This window comes from Tachysurus fulvidraco, chromosome 17, assembly GCF_022655615.1.
Source record: "Tachysurus fulvidraco isolate hzauxx_2018 chromosome 17, HZAU_PFXX_2.0, whole genome shotgun sequence".
Taxonomy (NCBI): Eukaryota; Metazoa; Chordata; class Actinopteri; order Siluriformes; family Bagridae; genus Tachysurus; species Tachysurus fulvidraco.
This window is the reverse complement of record NC_062534.1, coordinates 2,786,224-2,804,873: the sequence shown is the minus strand read 5'-3', so window position 1 is coordinate 2,804,873 and position 18,650 is coordinate 2,786,224. Positions and strand designations below refer to the sequence as shown.

General features: G+C 34.6%; 3 protein-coding genes across 4 annotated transcripts; all 3 read right to left on the bottom strand.

Annotated features, from left to right (window-relative positions):
• Positions 1-1,769: 1,769 nt before the first annotated feature.
• On the bottom strand, positions 1,770-5,227 carry LOC113646048. 2 transcript variants are annotated; one of them, XM_027152055.2, is made up of 6 exons: positions 5,098-5,227; positions 4,501-4,848; positions 3,416-3,760; positions 3,130-3,243; positions 2,854-2,903; positions 1,770-2,607 (listed from the first exon to the last, which is right to left on the bottom strand). In XM_027152055.2, exons 1-6 carry the CDS (start codon positions 5,138-5,140, stop codon positions 2,476-2,478), a joined length of 1,032 nt encoding a protein of 343 aa, XP_027007856.1. In that variant the 5' UTR covers positions 5,141-5,227; the 3' UTR covers positions 1,770-2,475. The 2 variants fall into 2 exon arrangements, with proteins under 2 accessions (XP_027007856.1, XP_027007855.1); XM_027152054.2 differs by having other exon boundaries at positions 1,771-2,607; positions 3,130-3,246.
• Positions 5,228-6,168: 941 nt separating this feature from the next.
• Positions 6,169-10,773, bottom strand: LOC113648387. The gene is made up of 6 exons (XM_047802141.1): positions 10,624-10,773; positions 10,188-10,532; positions 8,917-9,114; positions 8,665-8,778; positions 8,082-8,122; positions 6,169-6,414 (listed from the first exon to the last, which is right to left on the bottom strand). Exons 1-6 carry the CDS (start codon positions 10,664-10,666, stop codon positions 6,298-6,300), a joined length of 858 nt encoding a protein of 285 aa, XP_047658097.1. The 5' UTR covers positions 10,667-10,773; the 3' UTR covers positions 6,169-6,297.
• A 3,286-nt stretch (positions 10,774-14,059) lies between these two features.
• On the bottom strand, positions 14,060-17,420 carry LOC125138457. Its single transcript, XM_047802147.1, has 6 exons — positions 17,271-17,420; positions 16,838-17,179; positions 15,634-15,831; positions 15,382-15,495; positions 15,037-15,077; positions 14,060-14,587 (listed from the first exon to the last, which is right to left on the bottom strand). Exons 1-6 carry the CDS (start codon positions 17,311-17,313, stop codon positions 14,471-14,473), a joined length of 855 nt encoding a protein of 284 aa, XP_047658103.1. The 5' UTR covers positions 17,314-17,420; the 3' UTR covers positions 14,060-14,470.
• Positions 17,421-18,650: the final 1,230 nt, after the last annotated feature.

The window sequence follows — 18,650 nt, the reverse complement described above, 5'->3', positions numbered from 1 at the left end:
TTTAAGTCTATAATGTATCATTTAACAGTTTATGGATTCAGTCCTGATTCAGATTTTTATTGAATTTCTGTTAGCATTAGCATCTTGCTAATTTGTAGAACTGACTCTGTGAGGTCTTTAATCATTCGTGAGGTTGGATTTGGGCTTAAAAATAATTATGAAATATTAAATTCTATTAATAAACACATCCAGTGTGTCTGCTTACATACACATAATACAGATAACATTGTTTTGCTCATTGTTTGTTCCACAAAGATCTACAAAGTTAGCATTAGCATCTTTAATCCTCTGAGATACAGCCGTCGAACAGACGCACGCTGTATTTTATTTCATCGTATTTTATGGCCTACCAGCTGCTACAATGAGAAACAGGGTTAACCAATCAGAATTGTGAATTTTCCCACTTGTCTATAACGGCTATTAGACATGTAGCTACACTCTGACCTCAGAGATATCGAGGTGACGGTAAAGACAACGCGTGTGTTCATGGGTGGAAGTGTACATAAGAGATGAAAGCAAATTTGAGTGAATGTCGAGTCTAAAAAAATCATTTAGCATATTTTTTTATCATATTGAACTGAATTCATTTAAAGGTGGGGTCTCCATGGTTTGAAAGCCAATGTTGACATATAAAATCAGCAAAACAAACACGCCCCTAACCCAAACAGGTCCCACCCCTGTTTCGATAGCTCCGCCCACACATACATACGTAACCCAGGCGACTAATGGAAAGAAACGTGTCTTTATCATAGCTGAAGAAAAGAACAATACGATTGTAGATAAACAAACAAGCAAAAATGACACACAAGCATAATCATGTAAAGGACAAAGGCATATATTAGTTCTGTGTAACAAAGCAAAACAGGCTCAGGAGATATTGACTCGGGAAACTCCAACCTGTGAATATGTGGCCAACTTCCTGCTCCTTCAGTTCTCTCCAGCGCTGGAAAGCTGATCCTATATTAACACGTCCAACTTCTTGCCTTATCGTAAGTCTTTCTTCGCTTTCTTTCTTTGTTTTTATCCTCCACGTCGATGTTAAAACCGCTTTCTGCTAATGTCACACATGCGCACTGAACACTCTCTCCGCCCATATTGACAAGCCCCACCTCTTTTATTCCTAGAAATGTTAGAGTTTCCCTTTGAAATGAAAGAGAAGGTCCTAGTAAAGATAAAGGTTCTTTATAAGGCATCTTAACACTTTAAAAGAGCTCATAAGATCAGAAAGTGTTAGGAGAAGCGAGGAGGACTTTTAAGAGGTTTAATCGTTTATCAGAGGAGAAAATGGCTGAAAGGTGAAGAGGGAGAAGAAAATGTGTTGTATACAACATTTAATAATGATAGTGAGTTAATAAGACGATACAGCTTAGATCGTGAAGGGATTATTTTGGTGACCAATCAAATTACAGATACAGAACAGAAATGATATACTGTATATTCTGCTGAGTAATTTATAGAGACTCTAACATCTCTGAAACAGATCCAAAGTGCCATAAAGGCAGAAATGATCTAATTTGTCTGTGTGACATTTCTGCTCTGTGTCGGAGATGTTTACATTTACATTTACATTACATGTATTACATTTATAACATACAGATGTTAGAACGTCTGTAATACGATCGGTCACGAACGTAATCCCTACACAATATAGTCTCAGATATCTGAACATAGAGACAAAGTGAAGGTTTATAATAGAGCAGATTTTAAAAGCGCTCCTATATTTATTAGACAACCAATCACAGTCTTTAAAATAACGTGTCATATCTAGTAACAGGTTAAGCCGCGCCTCCTCTCTAACATAAAAGTTGTTGTATTTTCCTTGTTCAGATTTGCTCCGAGTTTGGTCCTGAATCACACTGAAGATAAGATTCATAGATAGAATTTTTTCTATTTTTAAATTAGGAGCGATCAGATTTTATTCACTTCCACTGGAAAAGCTTTATTCTACACCCTGATGATAAAACATGTAAAAACTGACATCATCGTGATACTGATAGTGTGATATACAGAACACGTGTATGTATTTTATTGACTTTGGTCTGACTTGTGCTTTAACTGAGCTTCACCGTAGCAAAGAGTTAAAATTCAGAACAGTTATAAGATGTGAAAGTGGGTGGTTTAAGATGAGGTTTGTTCCAACGCTCAAACCACAAACCTTTCCATTTACAAAATCAAACACAACACTCTTCATTCATCATTGATGAATGTGTATACGTAGAATCTAATGAAAAAGCAGGAAATACAGACATATTATACGTTGTTCTGGCAAACAGAATGCAAAGCTTTGCTGAGAAACTCGGTTTGAAACCGAAAATAAATCAACAGTTCTTTTAAAAACCCAAGTGTTTTATGACAAGCAGATATTCTACAGATCGGATAAAAGTTCTACGGATCATTTAAAAGTACAGAGCATCTTGTCGGCATTTTGTTATACAGGAAAAAATAAACTTTTAATAATTATATCTAGTAAATATTTTAAGTAGTGATGGAAGATTGCAGTTCAGAGTACACGCTGTTTTGAACTCGAACTCGATTCTCTCTCGCTCTTTTACTTTTCTTTTCTTTGAAGTGTAAGGCAGCGTAATTCAGCTCCACCGTGTCAGAGTCCTAAATAAATAATAAAAAAAAAGTAAAATAATAAGTAAACTCATGATTATATAAGATTTATATTTATTTAATCATCTGTATTTATCTAAAGTATTTATAATCTATAATTATTAATGAATTAGATTTTTTTTAATTATCAATGATTACAAATAATAAAATCAAGAATAATCTACAATGATCTATCAATTATTAATGATGGTTAATTATTAGAATCCTGAGTCATTCCCTGTAGAAGTGAACAAGTACCTGAGTGTTCGTCTCGTCAGTGTTTATCACGGCATCGTGCTGAATTCTCTCTGTGAACAAAAGAGTGAATGTATTGAAGATTCTCTTCTATAACGAGTCTGATTCATTCTGCACAAAGATGTGACACTGCTAACGTTTTCCTGATTCTTTCTGAACACGATGGTCCCGAATCTAATAATAATATGAACTGAATCTGAAGGTTAAATAAGTGCTGAGGTCATTTTTATACGCTGTATGTATTAAAAATAAATGTACGCTGTTATATTAAACACTCACCTCTGTGTTGTGGACCGTTTTTTCTTTTACAGAGTAAAACAGTTTGAACAGAAATCAGAATCCCGCACATTACCAGCGCTGTTCCCTGACAGATCACTACAGGATTATAAGACGCTGCTTTAAGACACAAAAAAACATCAAATTATTGTCTACATATGAACATGGAATATGATCAGCAAGAAAAAAAGCATAGCGTGTCACATCACATAACAATGACATATATGAACGTTTTTCTTGGTGTCTGTATCTATAAACCCCAATTAATACACACAAATTGTTCACCAACCAACGTTCTGCATCTGTATTCGTGTCCCGTTCCCGAAGATGATCTTCCCACACAGGAGCACAGCGCAGTAGTAAGTTCCAGTATCACTGAGGCTGAGGATGTTCTTGGAGAAGTTGTACACACAGGTGTGTGTAGAAGAGTCGATCTCACACTGATGGCTGCTGTTGTGATGAGTGTAAATGATTTGAGGATGGGATTGTGGTGGAGCAGCTCTGAACCAGAGCACTTGGAGTTCTGCTGCTCTGCTCTCAGAGAGAACCGAGCACTGCAGAGTCACTGAGGCTCCTGCAGGAACCGAGTCCGACACGCCGCGCTGCCACACACTCACTTTTACATCTCTGTCATCTGATCAGTGTGATATAGAGAGAGTGAGATCTTAGTCTGGTGTTTGGTAGAAGGAAACTGTGGCCACCTAGAGCTCAGAATTTAACCGTGTTTAATATGAATAAACATACTGCGTTTATCGCAGTCAATAGCAAAATACTATACATGAAATTACATATGCTAATTTGTGACGGGACTTTTTTACAGATTTGTGTGCAATTTAAAGCATTTAATCTCCCCTTAATTTTACAGGAGACGATGAGAACTCAAATATTCATGAGTCTATTCAAGAAAAACTGAAAACACAATTAGGGCTGATTTAGCCGTGCTTACTGACCGACTGGATTGTTTTAGACAAGTGAGAGAAAACCTTCCAAAAAAATCCATATAGACACAGTGAGAATGTGCCTAAGGGCATTAACACATCGGGTTGTATTTTACTGTAATATCTCACTTATTCACTTATTTCCAGGGAATTTCTTAAATCTAGTGTAGTCACTTTGTCTTACAGCCCATGAAAGTAACATTTATAATATTAACAGTATTTATTATAATGAATAAATTTGATGAATATTTAATAAATTAAACCATCGACATTAACACTATTTCAACAGGCTCTACCATTTTCTGGTAAAAATGCTGTATCTTTACTTTTTTCTTTCTCTTTCTCTTTTTCACAACCCTAACTCTAACGATAGGGTGCACAAATTTACGCACATCTTCTTACAGTAGAGTTGTACAGAATAGATTTGGTTCGTTACCTGTTACAGCCAAGAAAGTTCCGTTAGACAGTGTAAAATTCTCCCAGCTTAATATTCCACAGAAGTAAAGTCCTCCGTATTCTGTTTTCATTCGTGGAATCGTCAGAGAAACGACGTCACCGTTCGTCTTTATTACAAATCCTGACTTCTCAAACTCTGGGGAAATTTTGATTTCTTTATACGCTGATCTTTCTCCCACTTTCTGAGGCATGGCTCCGAACATCTGTTTAAACCAAACCACACGATCTATACTGCTAGCCTTCAGAAACGGACAGTTAAGAGAAACGTTTTCTCCAAACTTCACGGTGAGAAACGAGATTCCGGAAAAATCCAGAAATTGTGCTGAAGCTAGAAAAGAAATACAATTTCATTTAATAAAACAAACTGGATTACGTTTCAAAGTAAATGTAAATAAAAAATAGTTTTTCCGCTATAACATTTTTTTTGTTTGTTTTTTTTTTTTTTCTTTGCAGAAATTCTTCACTTAAATATTAAACCTTGGTGATAAAAACAATTTTAAGATGCTAAAAATGTAAGAAATATTTATCTGAGTGTTTTGCTGGAAAACATTCAGTCTAGAGTTGATATTAAACTTACATATTAAGTACAGAGTTAAGATGAGACTCCAGAGTGCAGACATCTTCAGAGGTGAAATGACACTAAGGTTCTGAATGTCACTGTAGACAAACGACAAAAGCTGCGAGTATTTTATACTGGACACTTTCACCTGATTGGCTGCTACAAGTAAGTCACACGTTCTTTATGTAGATGGAAAAAATATTTCCTTTCCATCTACAGGTTTCTATTTTGGTAACTCGGGTCGTTCATATTCTTGTAATCATACCCTTGTAGTCAGAGGTGTAAAGCGGACGTCGTACTGCTTTAGCCGTCAGTGAAATCTAACAAAGATCGACATAATAGAAACTAGTAAAAAGTCATTAACACTACATTCATTCTAAAACTTCTGAACTTCATTTTTGTGAACATTTCCTGTTTGTTCCTGTTTAGTGCCACAACCTAGTTTTGAAAAACCACACAAGACTTTATAGAGATTTATTTATTTATTTATTTATTTATTTCATTTAGCAAGATTTTCACAAAGAACATTTCATCGAGCACTGCCCTTATATTTCTTTGCCTTACCTTATATCTTGACTTCCTTCTGTATTCACAGAGTGGATATGTTCCATCTCCTCTTTCTTTTTTGGAAAGTTTGGGCCTTTCTCATGTACAGTTACATTCTACTTTTTTCTTCTTCTTTTTCCGGCTTTTACCGTTAGAGGTCACTACAGCAAATCATCTGTTTCCACCTAACTCTATCCTCGGCATCCTCTACTCTCGCACCAATTATCTTCATGTCACCTTTTAACACCTATATATCTCTTCTTGTGCCTTCCTCTTGACCTCTGACCTCTTGACCTCAATTGTGTTTGTGAGAAAAAAAAAGAGAGAGAGAGAGACAGAGAGAGAGAGAAATATAATCTGCTTTCTTTTTCTCTTTCACCTGGTACTCGATAACTGTGACAGTTATCAAAAAAATAAGAAAAGAAAAGAAAAGAAATGCAAACAAAATAAAACAAAAGATAAGAAATAAAAAATAAAAAGCAAAATAAAAAGTTAAGTCTTTACTCTTGGAATACTCTGAGACAGTCACTACAAACACTACACATTTATTTATTTATTTATTTATTTATTTATTTATTTATTTATTTATGAGATGTTAATGATTTTCTATCAGGAAATGAAGACTATACATATGAGAGTAACTAACATGAGAAAATAAATGACGTCTATTATCTAAGACACAGACGAGTAAATCACTTCAGTATAAATGTTATCGTGAGCTCGTTCTGTCTTTCCTGTCTTTTTATTAATCAGTGAGGCCACATAATTCAGCTCCCCAGCATGACGGCTCTGTGGGAACAGATAGGAGAGATTTATTTATTAAAAAGTTGTGTTTTATTCTACAGTGTAGGTCAATGATGCCAACTCTCACACATTCAGCGTGAGACTCACACAATTGACCCAATTCTCACACTCTCACACCACAACCCCATATTCTCACGCAGACTCATGCAGCTGTGAGGGAAAAAAATTATCTCACAAAGCAGCTATGCAGAGAGACCAGACAGACAGTGTAGTGAGTTTTTTTGTGACAATTGTGAGGGAAATACACAATTTATTCCCATAAACTGTGTAGTCAGCCGTTCTCCCTCCCATCTGCACCGTGTGAATTGTGAACGCAGGCAGGTCAGTGAGTTCCGTGTCTCCGTCCACTTTAGGCTAGTAACTAATGTAACTATGCTGTTATATAATTTATATAGAATTAAGTTAGCATTAGCAGAGTTGTTTGTTTCGCAGCACCGAGCAGTTATTGTACATAACTTTAGCATTAGCAGAGTTGTTTGTTTCGCAGCACCGAGCAGTTATTGTACATAACTTTCTCATAAAAAAAAAAACAGTACAAAAGCATTTCCAGATAACAAATATATGGACATGCCTAATAGTTAATGTTAATTATTGTATTCTAAGAACAGAATGTCAAGTCAACGACATCCCATATTAAAATGATTTTATTTATCTGTTATAGGATGTTATCTAAAGTGTCAGGGTTCAAGTGGGAGCTGCATCCAAATCAATGATTAAGACTGCAAAATTAGCCACCAGCACTTACTGTACAACAGAGCACATGTTAATCTGTGAACATGTTAATCCTCACTCACTCATTCATTTCCTACCGCTTATCCGAACTTCTCGGGTCACAGGGAGCCTGTGCCTATCTCAGACGTCATCAGGTATCGAGGCAGGATACACCCTGGACGGAGTGCCAACCCATCACAGGGCACACACACACACTCTCATTCACTCACACACTCACACACTATGGTCAATTTTCAAGAGATGCCAATCAACCTACCATGCATGTCTTTGGACCGGGGGAGGAAACCGGAGTACCCGGAGGAAACCCCCGAGGCACCGGGAGAACATGCAAACTCCACACACACAAGGTGGAGGCGGGAATCGAACCCCAAACCCTGGAGGTATGAGGCGAACGTGCTAACCACTAAGCCACCATGACCCTCACATGTTAATCCTATTTCTGTGAAATGTTTGTGAAAAATAAATGTAATGTAAATCTCCCAAGAAATTCTGTACAGATACCAAATATGTTGACAATCAATATATACTTAATACACTTCTGCTAATGCAAGGATTTTGTGCTTGTATTTTTTTCCACACACGCCTGAGATAGGCACAGGCTCCCCGTGACGCGAGAAGAAGCAATGATTAGCACAGGAAATCATCAAAACTCTTTCATCCAATTGTGTTTTTTTTTTTTTTTTTTTGTATTTTAAGGTTCAGTCTAACAGGAATATTATTAAACAGAAGTTTTCAGGAAGCTTGTTAGCAATCGCTTAAATACCCAAATACAATAAATCAAAATCAAATAAAGCTTTTGTTATTGTGAAATCTGAATAATAAGAATGCTAAGAAGATTGCTTCTTCTACTATTAAGAAAAAAATAGAAGAAGGAGAAGAAGAAGGAGAGGCGGAAAGAGAAGAATCTCAACATTAGTTACCTTATTTTCTGTTTTCTTTACTTTACATTCTTGAGATTTTCCTTTAAAAAGAAAAAAAATTACATACAATATCTATGTAATGTATTTAATAGCGAATGTTTTTGTTTAAATAAGAAATCATTTTAAAAGTAAATGTGTGGCTTATGGATAAAAAAAAATAGAAAAAAAATCTATAGTATGATCAACGTCTCACAATTAACTTAAATATAATAATCGAAATAATCCTAAAATCTAGACACAAAATTTTGAATAAATTCTTTTCTGTCTGCAAAATAAATTTTAGAAATACACAATTTTCATTCTAATGCTTTTTATATTAATATTTTCTTCAAATTTTTAAATTACATGCAGATTAATGATGCTTTATTTACACAATGGTTGTGTTGGTGTATCTGAGTTTAACTGGATTGGTGAATAAATTGAATATAGATAACATATAAACTTTGGTAGTAAAAAGACTTTTAAAAATCTTTACATGTGAATTTTTATCATCTGAAGTGTTTCCCAGGCTGCCTTAGATATATGTATTATTTGTATTATACTGAATAATTAAGTTTCTATACAACACATAATAAAGACTCACCAGTGAAACATTCACAGTTTCTTCCTTTACAGGTTGTGATATGAACAACGATCACAAGCACACACACTCCCAAAGCTACAGCGAGGTAGATCACTACAGGATCTGTAGATTGTTCTGTAGATTAAACATACAAGAAATTATAATAAAGATATACATTATGCTGTATATTACAAAAAACATTATCTATAACAAGTGTGTTTTAAATCTGTTCTGGATTTAAGTATACAGTCCATCAAGTGAATGTGTTCTCACCCATATGTACTGATGTTCCGTTCCCGAAGATGATCTTCCCGCACAGGGCCACAGCGCAGTAGTAAGTTCCAGTATCATCGAGGCTGAGGATGTTCTTGGAGAAGTTGTACACACAGGTGTGTGTAGAAGAGTCGCTCTCACACTGGACCGAGTCCCACAGGCCGCGCTGAAACACTGAGACTTTTGCATCTCCGTCACCTGTTTAGCGTAATAAAGACAGTAAGATCTCAGATGTTTTCATTCACATTTATAGCATTTGGCAGAAGCCCTTATCCAGAGTGACTTACATTTTTATTTCCATTTATAAAATTGTGCAATTGAGGGTTAAGGGCCTTACTCAAGGGCCCAGCAGTGGCAGCTTGGTGGACCTGGTCTTCAGACTCATGATCGTCCAACACCTTAAGCACTTAGCTACCACATCCCACAAGTTTGTGTTACATAACACATTAAAGATTATCTTTTTAAACTGAAAACAGCTCAAAATTTGTTCTCAGTGTGGTTTCAGCTATTTAGCTCCACTGATTATCTATTAAAAATTTGATTTGATGCCTTTGTGCTTCTGCTGATGCAATAATAAAACTGCGTAAATGCTCGTATAAAAATGTTAAAACAAAAATAGGTGAATTCTACATGGGACATGCTCAAGGACTGGACATCACTATGGGGATTGTTGTTGTTGTTGTTAATTTTCCTTCAGAATCTGTAGCTGAGTAAAACCGAGCCTCCGTCTACACTGACGGTTTGAACCTTGTTCATCTACTGAACCCCCGTAATTCATTTACATAGTGAGACTAGACATAAAAATAAATAAAACCAATCATAATTTTACATTTTATAAGAATTGTTTCTTCTTCTGATCTTTTTATAGTTATTAGTTTACGTTGATTTTAAACTAATTTAAAGGTTCAATTTTATCAATTTACTTTCAAAAATAAGTGGAATATTATGAAGAAATGATCGAAATGACTAACACTGGACATGAATTAACAGAATATGCAAATGAAGCAAAAAAAAAAACACAAAAAAAAACAAACAAACATGAAATTCTGTGTTCGAATTCCAAATGTTTAAATATTGTTAAATAAATCATAAAAAAAGAGATTTCTAGATTTAATATAGTTTAATCACCATTATTACAAAAAAGTGACTAGAAACCAGCAAGTAAATAAAAAATTGTAAACCTTAACTTATTATTTAGTCAATTAAATATGGCAGTTTTAATAAGTCAATTAAATATGGTAGTTTGAACAGAACAAACAGTGGAGATTTACCTTTTACAGCCAAGAACGTTCCACTGGATAAAAAAGTATTGTCCAGGTAACTTTTTGCACAGAAGTAAAGTCCTTCGTCTTTGTCTTTTATATGTGGAATTATCAGAGAAACGTTCTTATCTTTTTCCTCCAATACAAATCCTGACGTCTTAAACTCAGTCGAAATGTCGATAATCTCCTTATACGATAATATTTTTCCTATTTCTTGAGGCATTTCTCCAAATTTTTGTTTGTACCAGAAAACACTTTCAGTAGGATTAAAATGTCCAAATGAGAAGTTTAGAGTAACACGTTCTCCAGGTTTGACCGAGAGAAACGATGGTCTGGAAAAATCCACAGCTTGGGCTGCAATGAAGAAATAATTAAAATCAATAAAATGAAATGAGAATTAAATAATATGTATAATTTGTTTTCTTAAAAACTCTTTGAAACTTACTTCTTATGTTAAGAGATAAGACAAGAATCCACAGAGGCATCATCTTTAGACAGGGAAGCACCCTCAAGGTGGAGCTGCTGAAAAGTGACCTGATGATGAAAGCACTGAGTTTTCTGTTCCAGAAGCTTTTATCTGATTGGCTGCTTCAAGTCATGACTTAAATTTCCTTTTCTGCTATGATTCTATTTTTGTACAACGGTTTTGTTCACCACAAGTTTTCGCTTGTCTGTTAATTCTATTTTACCACCGCTTATGCCTGTTCTATGAGATGTAACTATAAAAGGACAAATATATATATATATATATATATATATATATATATATATATATATATATATATATATATATATATAAAAGAAATGTTAAAGGAACCTTAAAACCAATTTTTTTATTTTTTGGCATATGATATTTTAGTTTTTTTTTCCTCATTACCTTCACTAGCTATTTTTATGTCTATGAGGAACATGTATATCTTCATGCAGAGGTCCAGATCCATTTAACCCTCACAGCAAAATGTAACTTTAAGCACAAGTTCTTATCATCATTCCACTCAAATCGGTAATAAAGAACATTAATAAAGAACATTTTCTATGTTATTTATTTATTTATTTATTTATTTATTTATTTATTTATTTGTTTGTTTGTTTGTTTGTTTGTTTGTTTGTTTGTTTGTTTGTTTGTTTTATTTCATTTTTCTATCCACATTTCACCCAGTTGCTTCAGAACACTCCAGGACATTCAGTACTACCGTTACCTGATTGGTTCACGTCCTCATTTTAGAGGTAAAGGTGTTTTCATTAGGCGGGAAAACTGAACAACAAGGCTTAAAACTTTATAGTTTTTAACTCTTATATTTTCCTCCTATGCAAATTAGGAGCGCTGAGTATACTTGACCTTGTCTGTTTTGAACTATATATGATAGCCATTTTTTTTTTACCTTTTGAGTAACTTGTTTCCAACATATTAACATATATTTTGAAAAAAAAAAAATATTCGATATAATAAACCTTATTTATATACAGAAATGCCTCATTTTTTAGTAAAAATAAAACAGAAATTTTGAATTATTTTCACTATAGAGGCACAAAAGTTAATGCACAATTCCAGGCTGGTATATTTCAAAGGCAGGAGATTGTTTTGAAACCATTGTGACCATTTTTAATGTCAGCAAATAATAAAACCTGTTTTTTTACAGGCCAAAATGACTTGAATGCTTATAAATCAAACATTCAACAATTATCACCATTCTGTGTGTAATATCAATTTTACACTTGTAATATCTATTTTACCTACCAGATGTCATCTAATCAACCAACAACAGGCTAAACACACACACTCAAAAACATGGCATATGTGTGTGTGCGCGTGCATGCATGCATGTGTGTGTATGAAATGTTTACAAATGTGTAGCCTTTGTTTTGTGTGGAGTTTGCATGTTCTCCCCGTGCCTCGGGGGTTTCCTCCGGGTACTCCAGTTTACTCCCCCAGTCCAAAGACATACATGGTAGGTTGATTGGCATCTCTGGAAAATTGTGTGTGTGCCCTGCGATGTGTTGGCACTCCGTCCAGGGTATATCCTGCCTTGATGTCTGAGATAGGCACAGGCTCCGCGTGACCCGAGGTAGTTCAGATAAGCGGTAGAAATGAGAGAGTAGCTTTTGTTTTGTCTGGAAGCCTGATTAATTGCAATGCCCAATGCTTGTGTGTGTGCGTGTTTGTGTGTAGCATCATTTCGGTAGATCATATTTTGCCCTCTGCTAGGCAAAGACATATCAAAAGTGTGAAATATTTACAAATGTTTGGCTTTTTTTTTCTGGAGGCCTAATGAAATGCAATGCCCAATGTGTGTGTGTGTGTGTGTGTGTGTGTGTGTGTGTGTGTGTGTGTGTGTGTGTGTGTGTGTGTGTGTGTGTGGTGTGTGTGTTTTGGGTACGTATGTTAGTGGATATTTTGTGTGTGCAGTTTTGTGTATATATGTATGTTCATTGTGCTGAAAAGGGCAAAAGTGTATCCAATGCGCCACTAAATGTGGCCGAGTCAAAATGACCCGGGAGGATCCAAAATGTGTAGTATATACTAGTCTGAACACATAGTTAGACAGAAATATACAAAATTAATTTTACTTGCAAAGTTCATAATTTGGAACAATCCTGGTAAATTTCAGGCAAATATGTGGAAGAAAACCAAAGTTATGACACATTAAACTTTCCAGCTGGGTCAGATTGACCCGAGGAAAATATCAGGGTTAAATGTTTTCATTTACGTCTAAATCGAGGCATCGTGTTTAAAACATCTTTCTTTAGAATAACTGTTTTTACTGCTGCATATTTTTTTAAAACTTGCTCCTTACCAAAATGATCCCTGAACTCTAGGTCAAAGTTGAAAAGTACATAAAATAATTGACTTTTTTTTTAAAATATATTTTTATTTGTTTTTAACAGCAACAACAACAAAAAAGACAACACATAGAAAAGAAAAAAAGTGGATGCTGTCAGCAACGTGGGATAAAACAGACCTAAATGCAGGATAGCGTAAAATAAACTGGGTTAAATAACTTAAAAAACATGAAACAGGGACACAGACTAGAGACAAGACAACAAATGACAACAACAGACAACATCAGAGGATTCCGTGCTGCTTAAGGCAACGCGGCTCAACTAAATACTAACAACAATTAGACACATGAGGAACAGGTGTGCAGAGGCGGCCAAAGCTGCCAAAGGCCGGGCTGGATCCTGACAGTACCCCCAACTCGAAGCGTGGCTCTCGATGCACCAATCCCGTATCTGAGGGGACCACGATCCCTGCGAGATCCAGGTGGGTGGAGCAAGGCACACGCGAGGCAGGTGAGGCACATGGTGAGGCATATTTTCTCTCACTCTCTCTTGAGCTATAAACACCACTGCAGAGCTCCCAGTGTTCTGAGTTGGAGTCTCGTCTCTTGGCGGTCACTCTGCTGGTCACAGATCTGCATGGACAGCCTGTGACCCATGGGGCTGCTGTGGATAGAACTACTAGGAGATATCACACCATCTTTAAACTGCCATAGCTTCTGTCTACTTTCGGTCTTCATCAGTGAACATTTGAAGAATTCGGCAGGAAGGAATTTGTGTTAAATCTGTAATAAACTCAGAAATTATGCTGTTCTATAGGTTCCTTGGTTACAAAATTTCAGTGGATTATAAACTGTTGTAGAAAGGACATTATTTACATTGACATTATTTCCTGTTCAGTGTCCCCCAAATGAGGATGAGGTTAACTTCTAAGTATGGTTCCTCTCAAAGTTTCTTCCTCATATCATCTCATCGAGTTTTTCCTCACCACCGTCACCTCAGGCTTGATCATTAGAGATAAATGTTATATATATATATATATATATATATATATATATATATATATATATATATATATATATATATATATATATAAACTGTATATAGTAACTTAATTTTAAACTTTTAAATATTTCTATACTTCTGTAAAGCTGCTTGGATAAAACACTAGACAAATAAATTGAACTGAACTGAATTGAAATATTTTTAAAGGCATACTTTATACTTAATGGCTAATATTATCTTGCGAGCTTTTTTTTTCTTTCACCTGGTACTTGATAACTGTGACAGTTGAGAATAAAACAAAAGATAAGAAATAAAAAAAATGCAAAAAAAAAATTAAGTTTTTACTCTTGGAATACCCTGAGACTGTCACTACAAACAGTATTTATTTATTTGATTGTTTGTTTGTTTGTTTGTTTGTTTGTTTATGACATGTTAATGATTTTCTATCAGGAAATGAAGACTATACATATAAGAGTAACTAACATGAGAAAATAAATGACGTCTATTATCTAAGACACAGAAGAGTAAATCACTTCAGTATAAATGTTATCGTGAGCTCGTTCTGTCTTTCCTGTCTTTTTATTAATCAGTGAGGCAACATAATTCAGCTCCCCAGCATCACGGCTCTGTGGGAAAAGATAGGAGAGATTTATTTATTAAAAAGTTTTCTTCTACAGTGTAGGTCAATGATGCAAATATTAGCATATTGTGACATTTAGCCTTATTTGAGCTGGATTAGTTTTTAAGGTAAAGTAATTCAGACAGAAAATCATCAAAACTCCTTCATCCGATTGTGTTTTTTTTTTCTATTATAAGGTTCAAGTCTAACCGGAATATTATTACTGACTGAACTCGGTGTTCAACAGAATGATAAAACAGATGTTTTCAGGAAGCTTGTGAGTAATCCAACTCAAGTACAATAAATCCAAATCAAATAAGGCTTTTGTTATTACGAAATATGAAGCAACATAATAAGAATGTTAAGAAAAGAAAGAAAAAAAAATAGATTAAGGAGAAGAAGAAGAAGAAGAAGAAGAAGAAGAGGCAAAAGGAGAAGAATCTCAACATTACTTACCTTATATTCTGTTTTCGTTACTTTACATTCTTGAGATTTCCCTTTAAAAAGAAAAAAAATTTTCATACAATATCTATATAATGTACTAAATATAGAATATAGAAATAAGAAATCCTTTTGAAAGTAAATGTTTGGCATTGTGAGAAAATCATTTGATCTTTCTGTGGCTTATGGACATCTCACAATTAATCTAAATATAATAATCTAAATAATCAAAAAATCTAGGTACAAAATTTAGCAAACATTTTTAGCATCTGAAGTGTTTCCCAGGCTGCCTTAGATATATGTATTATTTGTATTATACTGAATAATTAACTTTCTATACAACACATAATGAAGACTCACCAGTGAAACATTCACAGTTTCTTCCTTTACAGGTTGCGATATGAACAACGATCACAAGCACACACACTCCCAAAGCTACAGCGAGGTAGATCACTACAGGATCCGTAGATTTTACTGTAGATTAAACATACAAGAAATTATAATAAAGATGTACATTGTGCTGTATATTACAAAAAACATTATCTATAACAAGTGTGTTTTAAACCTGTTCTGGATTTAAGTATACAGTCCATCAAGTGAATGTGTTCTCACCCATCGGTATTTCTGTCCCGTTCCCGAAGATGATCTTCCCACACAGGGCCACAGCGCAGTAGTAAGTTCCAGTATCATTGAGGCTGAGGATGTTCTTGGAGAAGTTGTACACACAGCTGTGTGTAGAAGAGTCGCTCTCACACCGGACCGAGTCCCACAGGCCGCGCTGAAACACTGAGACTTTTGCATCTCCGTCACCTGTTTAGCGTAATAAAGACAGTAAGATCTCAGATGTTTTCATTCACATTTCTGACATTTGGCAGAAGCCCTTATCCAGAGTGACTTTCATTTTTATTTGCATTTATACAATTGAGCAATTGAGGGTTAAGGGCCTTACTCAAGGGCCCAGCAGTGGCAACTTAGTGGACCTGGTCTTCAGACTCATGATCGTCCAACACCTTAAGCACTGAGCTGCAACATCCCACAAGTTTGTGTTACATAACACATTAAAGATTATCCTTTTAAACTGAAAACAGTTCAAAATTTGTTCTCAGTGTGGTTTCAGCTATTTAGCTCCACTGATTATCTATTAAACATTTGATTTGATGCCTTTGTGCTTCTGCTGATGCAATAATAAAACTATGTAAATGCTCGTATAAAAATGTTAAAACAAAAATAAGTGAATTCTACTTGGGACATGCTCAAGAACTGGACATCACTATGGGGATTTTTGTTGTTGTTGTTGTTGTTGTTGTTGCTAGTTTACCTTCAGAATCTGTAGCTGATTAAAACCGAGCCTCCGTCTACACTGACAGTTTGAACCTTGTTCATCTACTGAACCTCTGTAATTTATTTACATAGTGAGAATAGACATAAAAATACCGTAAATAAAATTTCAATCGTAATTTTACATTTTATAAGACTTGTTTCTTCTTCTGACGTTTTTATAGTTATTAGTTTATGTTGATTTTAAATCCATTTAAAGGTGCAGTAGTCAATTTTATTAATTTACTTTCAAATATAAGTGGAATATTATGTAGAAATGATCAAAATGAATAAAACTGGACATGAATAAGAAAAAAACACACACAAAAAAAACATGAGAATCTGTGTTCGGATTTCAAATGTTTAATGATTGTTAAATAAATCCTAAAAAAAAAAGTGACTAGAAACCAGCAAGTAAATAAAAAATCATAAACCTCAAGTTATTAATATAAGTTCATTAAATATGGCAGTTTGAACAGAACAAACAGTGGAGATTTACCTTTTACAGCCAAGAACGTTCCGCTTGATAATAAAATATCGTCCAGGAAACCTTTTGCACAGAAGTAAAGTCCTTCGTCTTTGTCTTTTATATGTGGAATTATCAGAGAAAAGTTCTTATCCTTTTCCTCCATTACAAATCCTGATGTCTTAAACTCGGTCAAAATGACAATGTCCTTATACGCTATTCTTTTTCCTACTTTTTGAGGCATTTCTCCAAATTTTTGTTTGTACCAGAAAACACTTTCAGAAGACTGAAAGGGTCCAAATGAGCAGTTTAGAGTCACACGTTCTCCAGGTTTGACCGAGAGAAACGATGGTCTGGAAAAATCCACAGCTTGGGCTGCAATGAAGAAATAATTAAAATCAATAAAATGAAATGAGAATTAAATAATATGTATAATTTGTTTTCTTAAAAACTCTTTGAAACTTACTTCTTATGTTAAGAGATAAGACAAGAATCCACAGAGGCATCATCTTTAGACAGGGAAGCACCCTCAAGGTGGAGCTGCTGAAAAGTGACCTGATGATGAAAGCACTGAGTTTTCTGTTCCAGAAGCTTTTATCTGATTGGCTGCTTCAAGTCATGACTTAAATTTCCTTTTCTGCTATGATTCTATTTTAGTACAACGGTTTTGTTCACCACAAGTTTTTTGCTTGTCTGTTAATTATTTTCTACTACCGCTTGCCTGTACTATGAGATGTAACTAGGACAAAGGACAAATATATATATATATATATATATATATATATATATATATATATATATATATATATATATATGTATATAAAGAAATGTTAAAGGAACTTTAAAACAGATTTTTTTATTTTTTGGAATATGATATTTTAGGTTTTGTTTTTCCTCATTACCTTCACTAGCTATTTTTATATCTATCAGGAAAATGTATATCTTCATGCAGAAGTCCAGATCCATTTGACCCTCACAGCAAAATGTAACTTTAAGCAGAAGTTCTTATCATCATTCCACTCAAATCGGTATTAAAGAAGATTAATAAAGAACATTTTCTATGTTATTTATTTATTTATTTATTTATTTATTTATTTATTTATTTATTTATTTTTATATATTTTTTTATCCACATTTCACCCAGTCGCTTCAGAACACTCCAGGACATTCAGTACTACCGTTACCTGATTGGTTCACGTCCTCATGTTAGAGGTAACCCAGTCAGCAAATTTCCTTTGGCCCAGATTTGGGCCAGATAAACAGCTGAGTTGTGGCCCAGAATTGTTTGTGTTTGTCGGCCCAGATATGGCCCACATCTCCTTTGCCAAAACTGAACCAAAGCAGAGCCATAAATTTACCAAGCATGTGCCAAATGTTATTTATGTGGCCCAAATATGGCACACCTATTTTTTGTCAAAACTGAACCAAAGCAGTGCCATAAGTTTACCAAGCATGAGCCAAATGTAATTTATGTGGCCCAAATATGGCACACCTCTTCTTTGCCAAAACTGAAACAAAGCAGTGCCACAAGTCCACCAAAAATGAGCCAAATGTACTTTTATGTGGCCCAAATATGGCACACCTCTTCTTTGAAAGAACTGAACCAAAGGAGTGCCATAACTCCACCAAACATGAGACAAATAATACAATTTAATGTGGCCCAAATATGAGCCTTATATGCACTTTTAGTATGGTTGAGTTCTGTTAAAATCTATTGGCCCGTATGTGCCACACATGCAGCGGACAGTATGTAAAAGTCTTATTAACTTAAAAGTAAATGAAACACTCAACAACAAATGTACTTAAAACAATTTACTTAAAAACAAGTGTTTAAAAAATTACAGCT

Coding starts and splice junctions, on each gene's coding strand:
- LOC113646048 (XM_027152054.2), bottom strand. CDS start 5,140: ATGTCTGCACTCTGGAGTCTCATCTTAACTCTGTACTTAATAT. Junction 3,247..3,415: donor AATACAGATGCAGAACGTTG/GTTGGTGAACAA, acceptor TGTGTCTTAAAG/CAGCGTCTTATAATCCTGTA. Junction 2,904..3,129: donor AAACGGTCCACAACACAGAG/GTGAGTGTTTAA, acceptor TTTTGTTCACAG/AGAGAATTCAGCACGATGCC.
- LOC113648387 (XM_047802141.1), bottom strand. CDS start 10,666: ATGATGCCTCTGTGGATTCTTGTCTTATCTCTTAACATAAGAA. Junction 9,115..10,187: donor AACGTTCTTGGCTGTAAAAG/GTAAATCTCCAC, acceptor TACGCTAAACAG/GTGACGGAGATGCAAAAGTC. Junction 6,415..8,081: donor TAAAGAAAACAGAAAATAAG/GTAACTAATGTT, acceptor CTGTTCCCACAG/AGCCGTCATGCTGGGGAGCT.
- LOC125138457 (XM_047802147.1), bottom strand. CDS start 17,313: ATGATGCCTCTGTGGATTCTTGTCTTATCTCTTAACATAAGAA. Junction 17,180..17,270: donor CTTATCTCTTAACATAAGAA/GTAAGTTTCAAA, acceptor TCTTCATTGCAG/CCCAAGCTGTGGATTTTTCC. Junction 15,496..15,633: donor CGGGACAGAAATACCGATGG/GTGAGAACACAT, acceptor TTTAATCTACAG/TAAAATCTACGGATCCTGTA.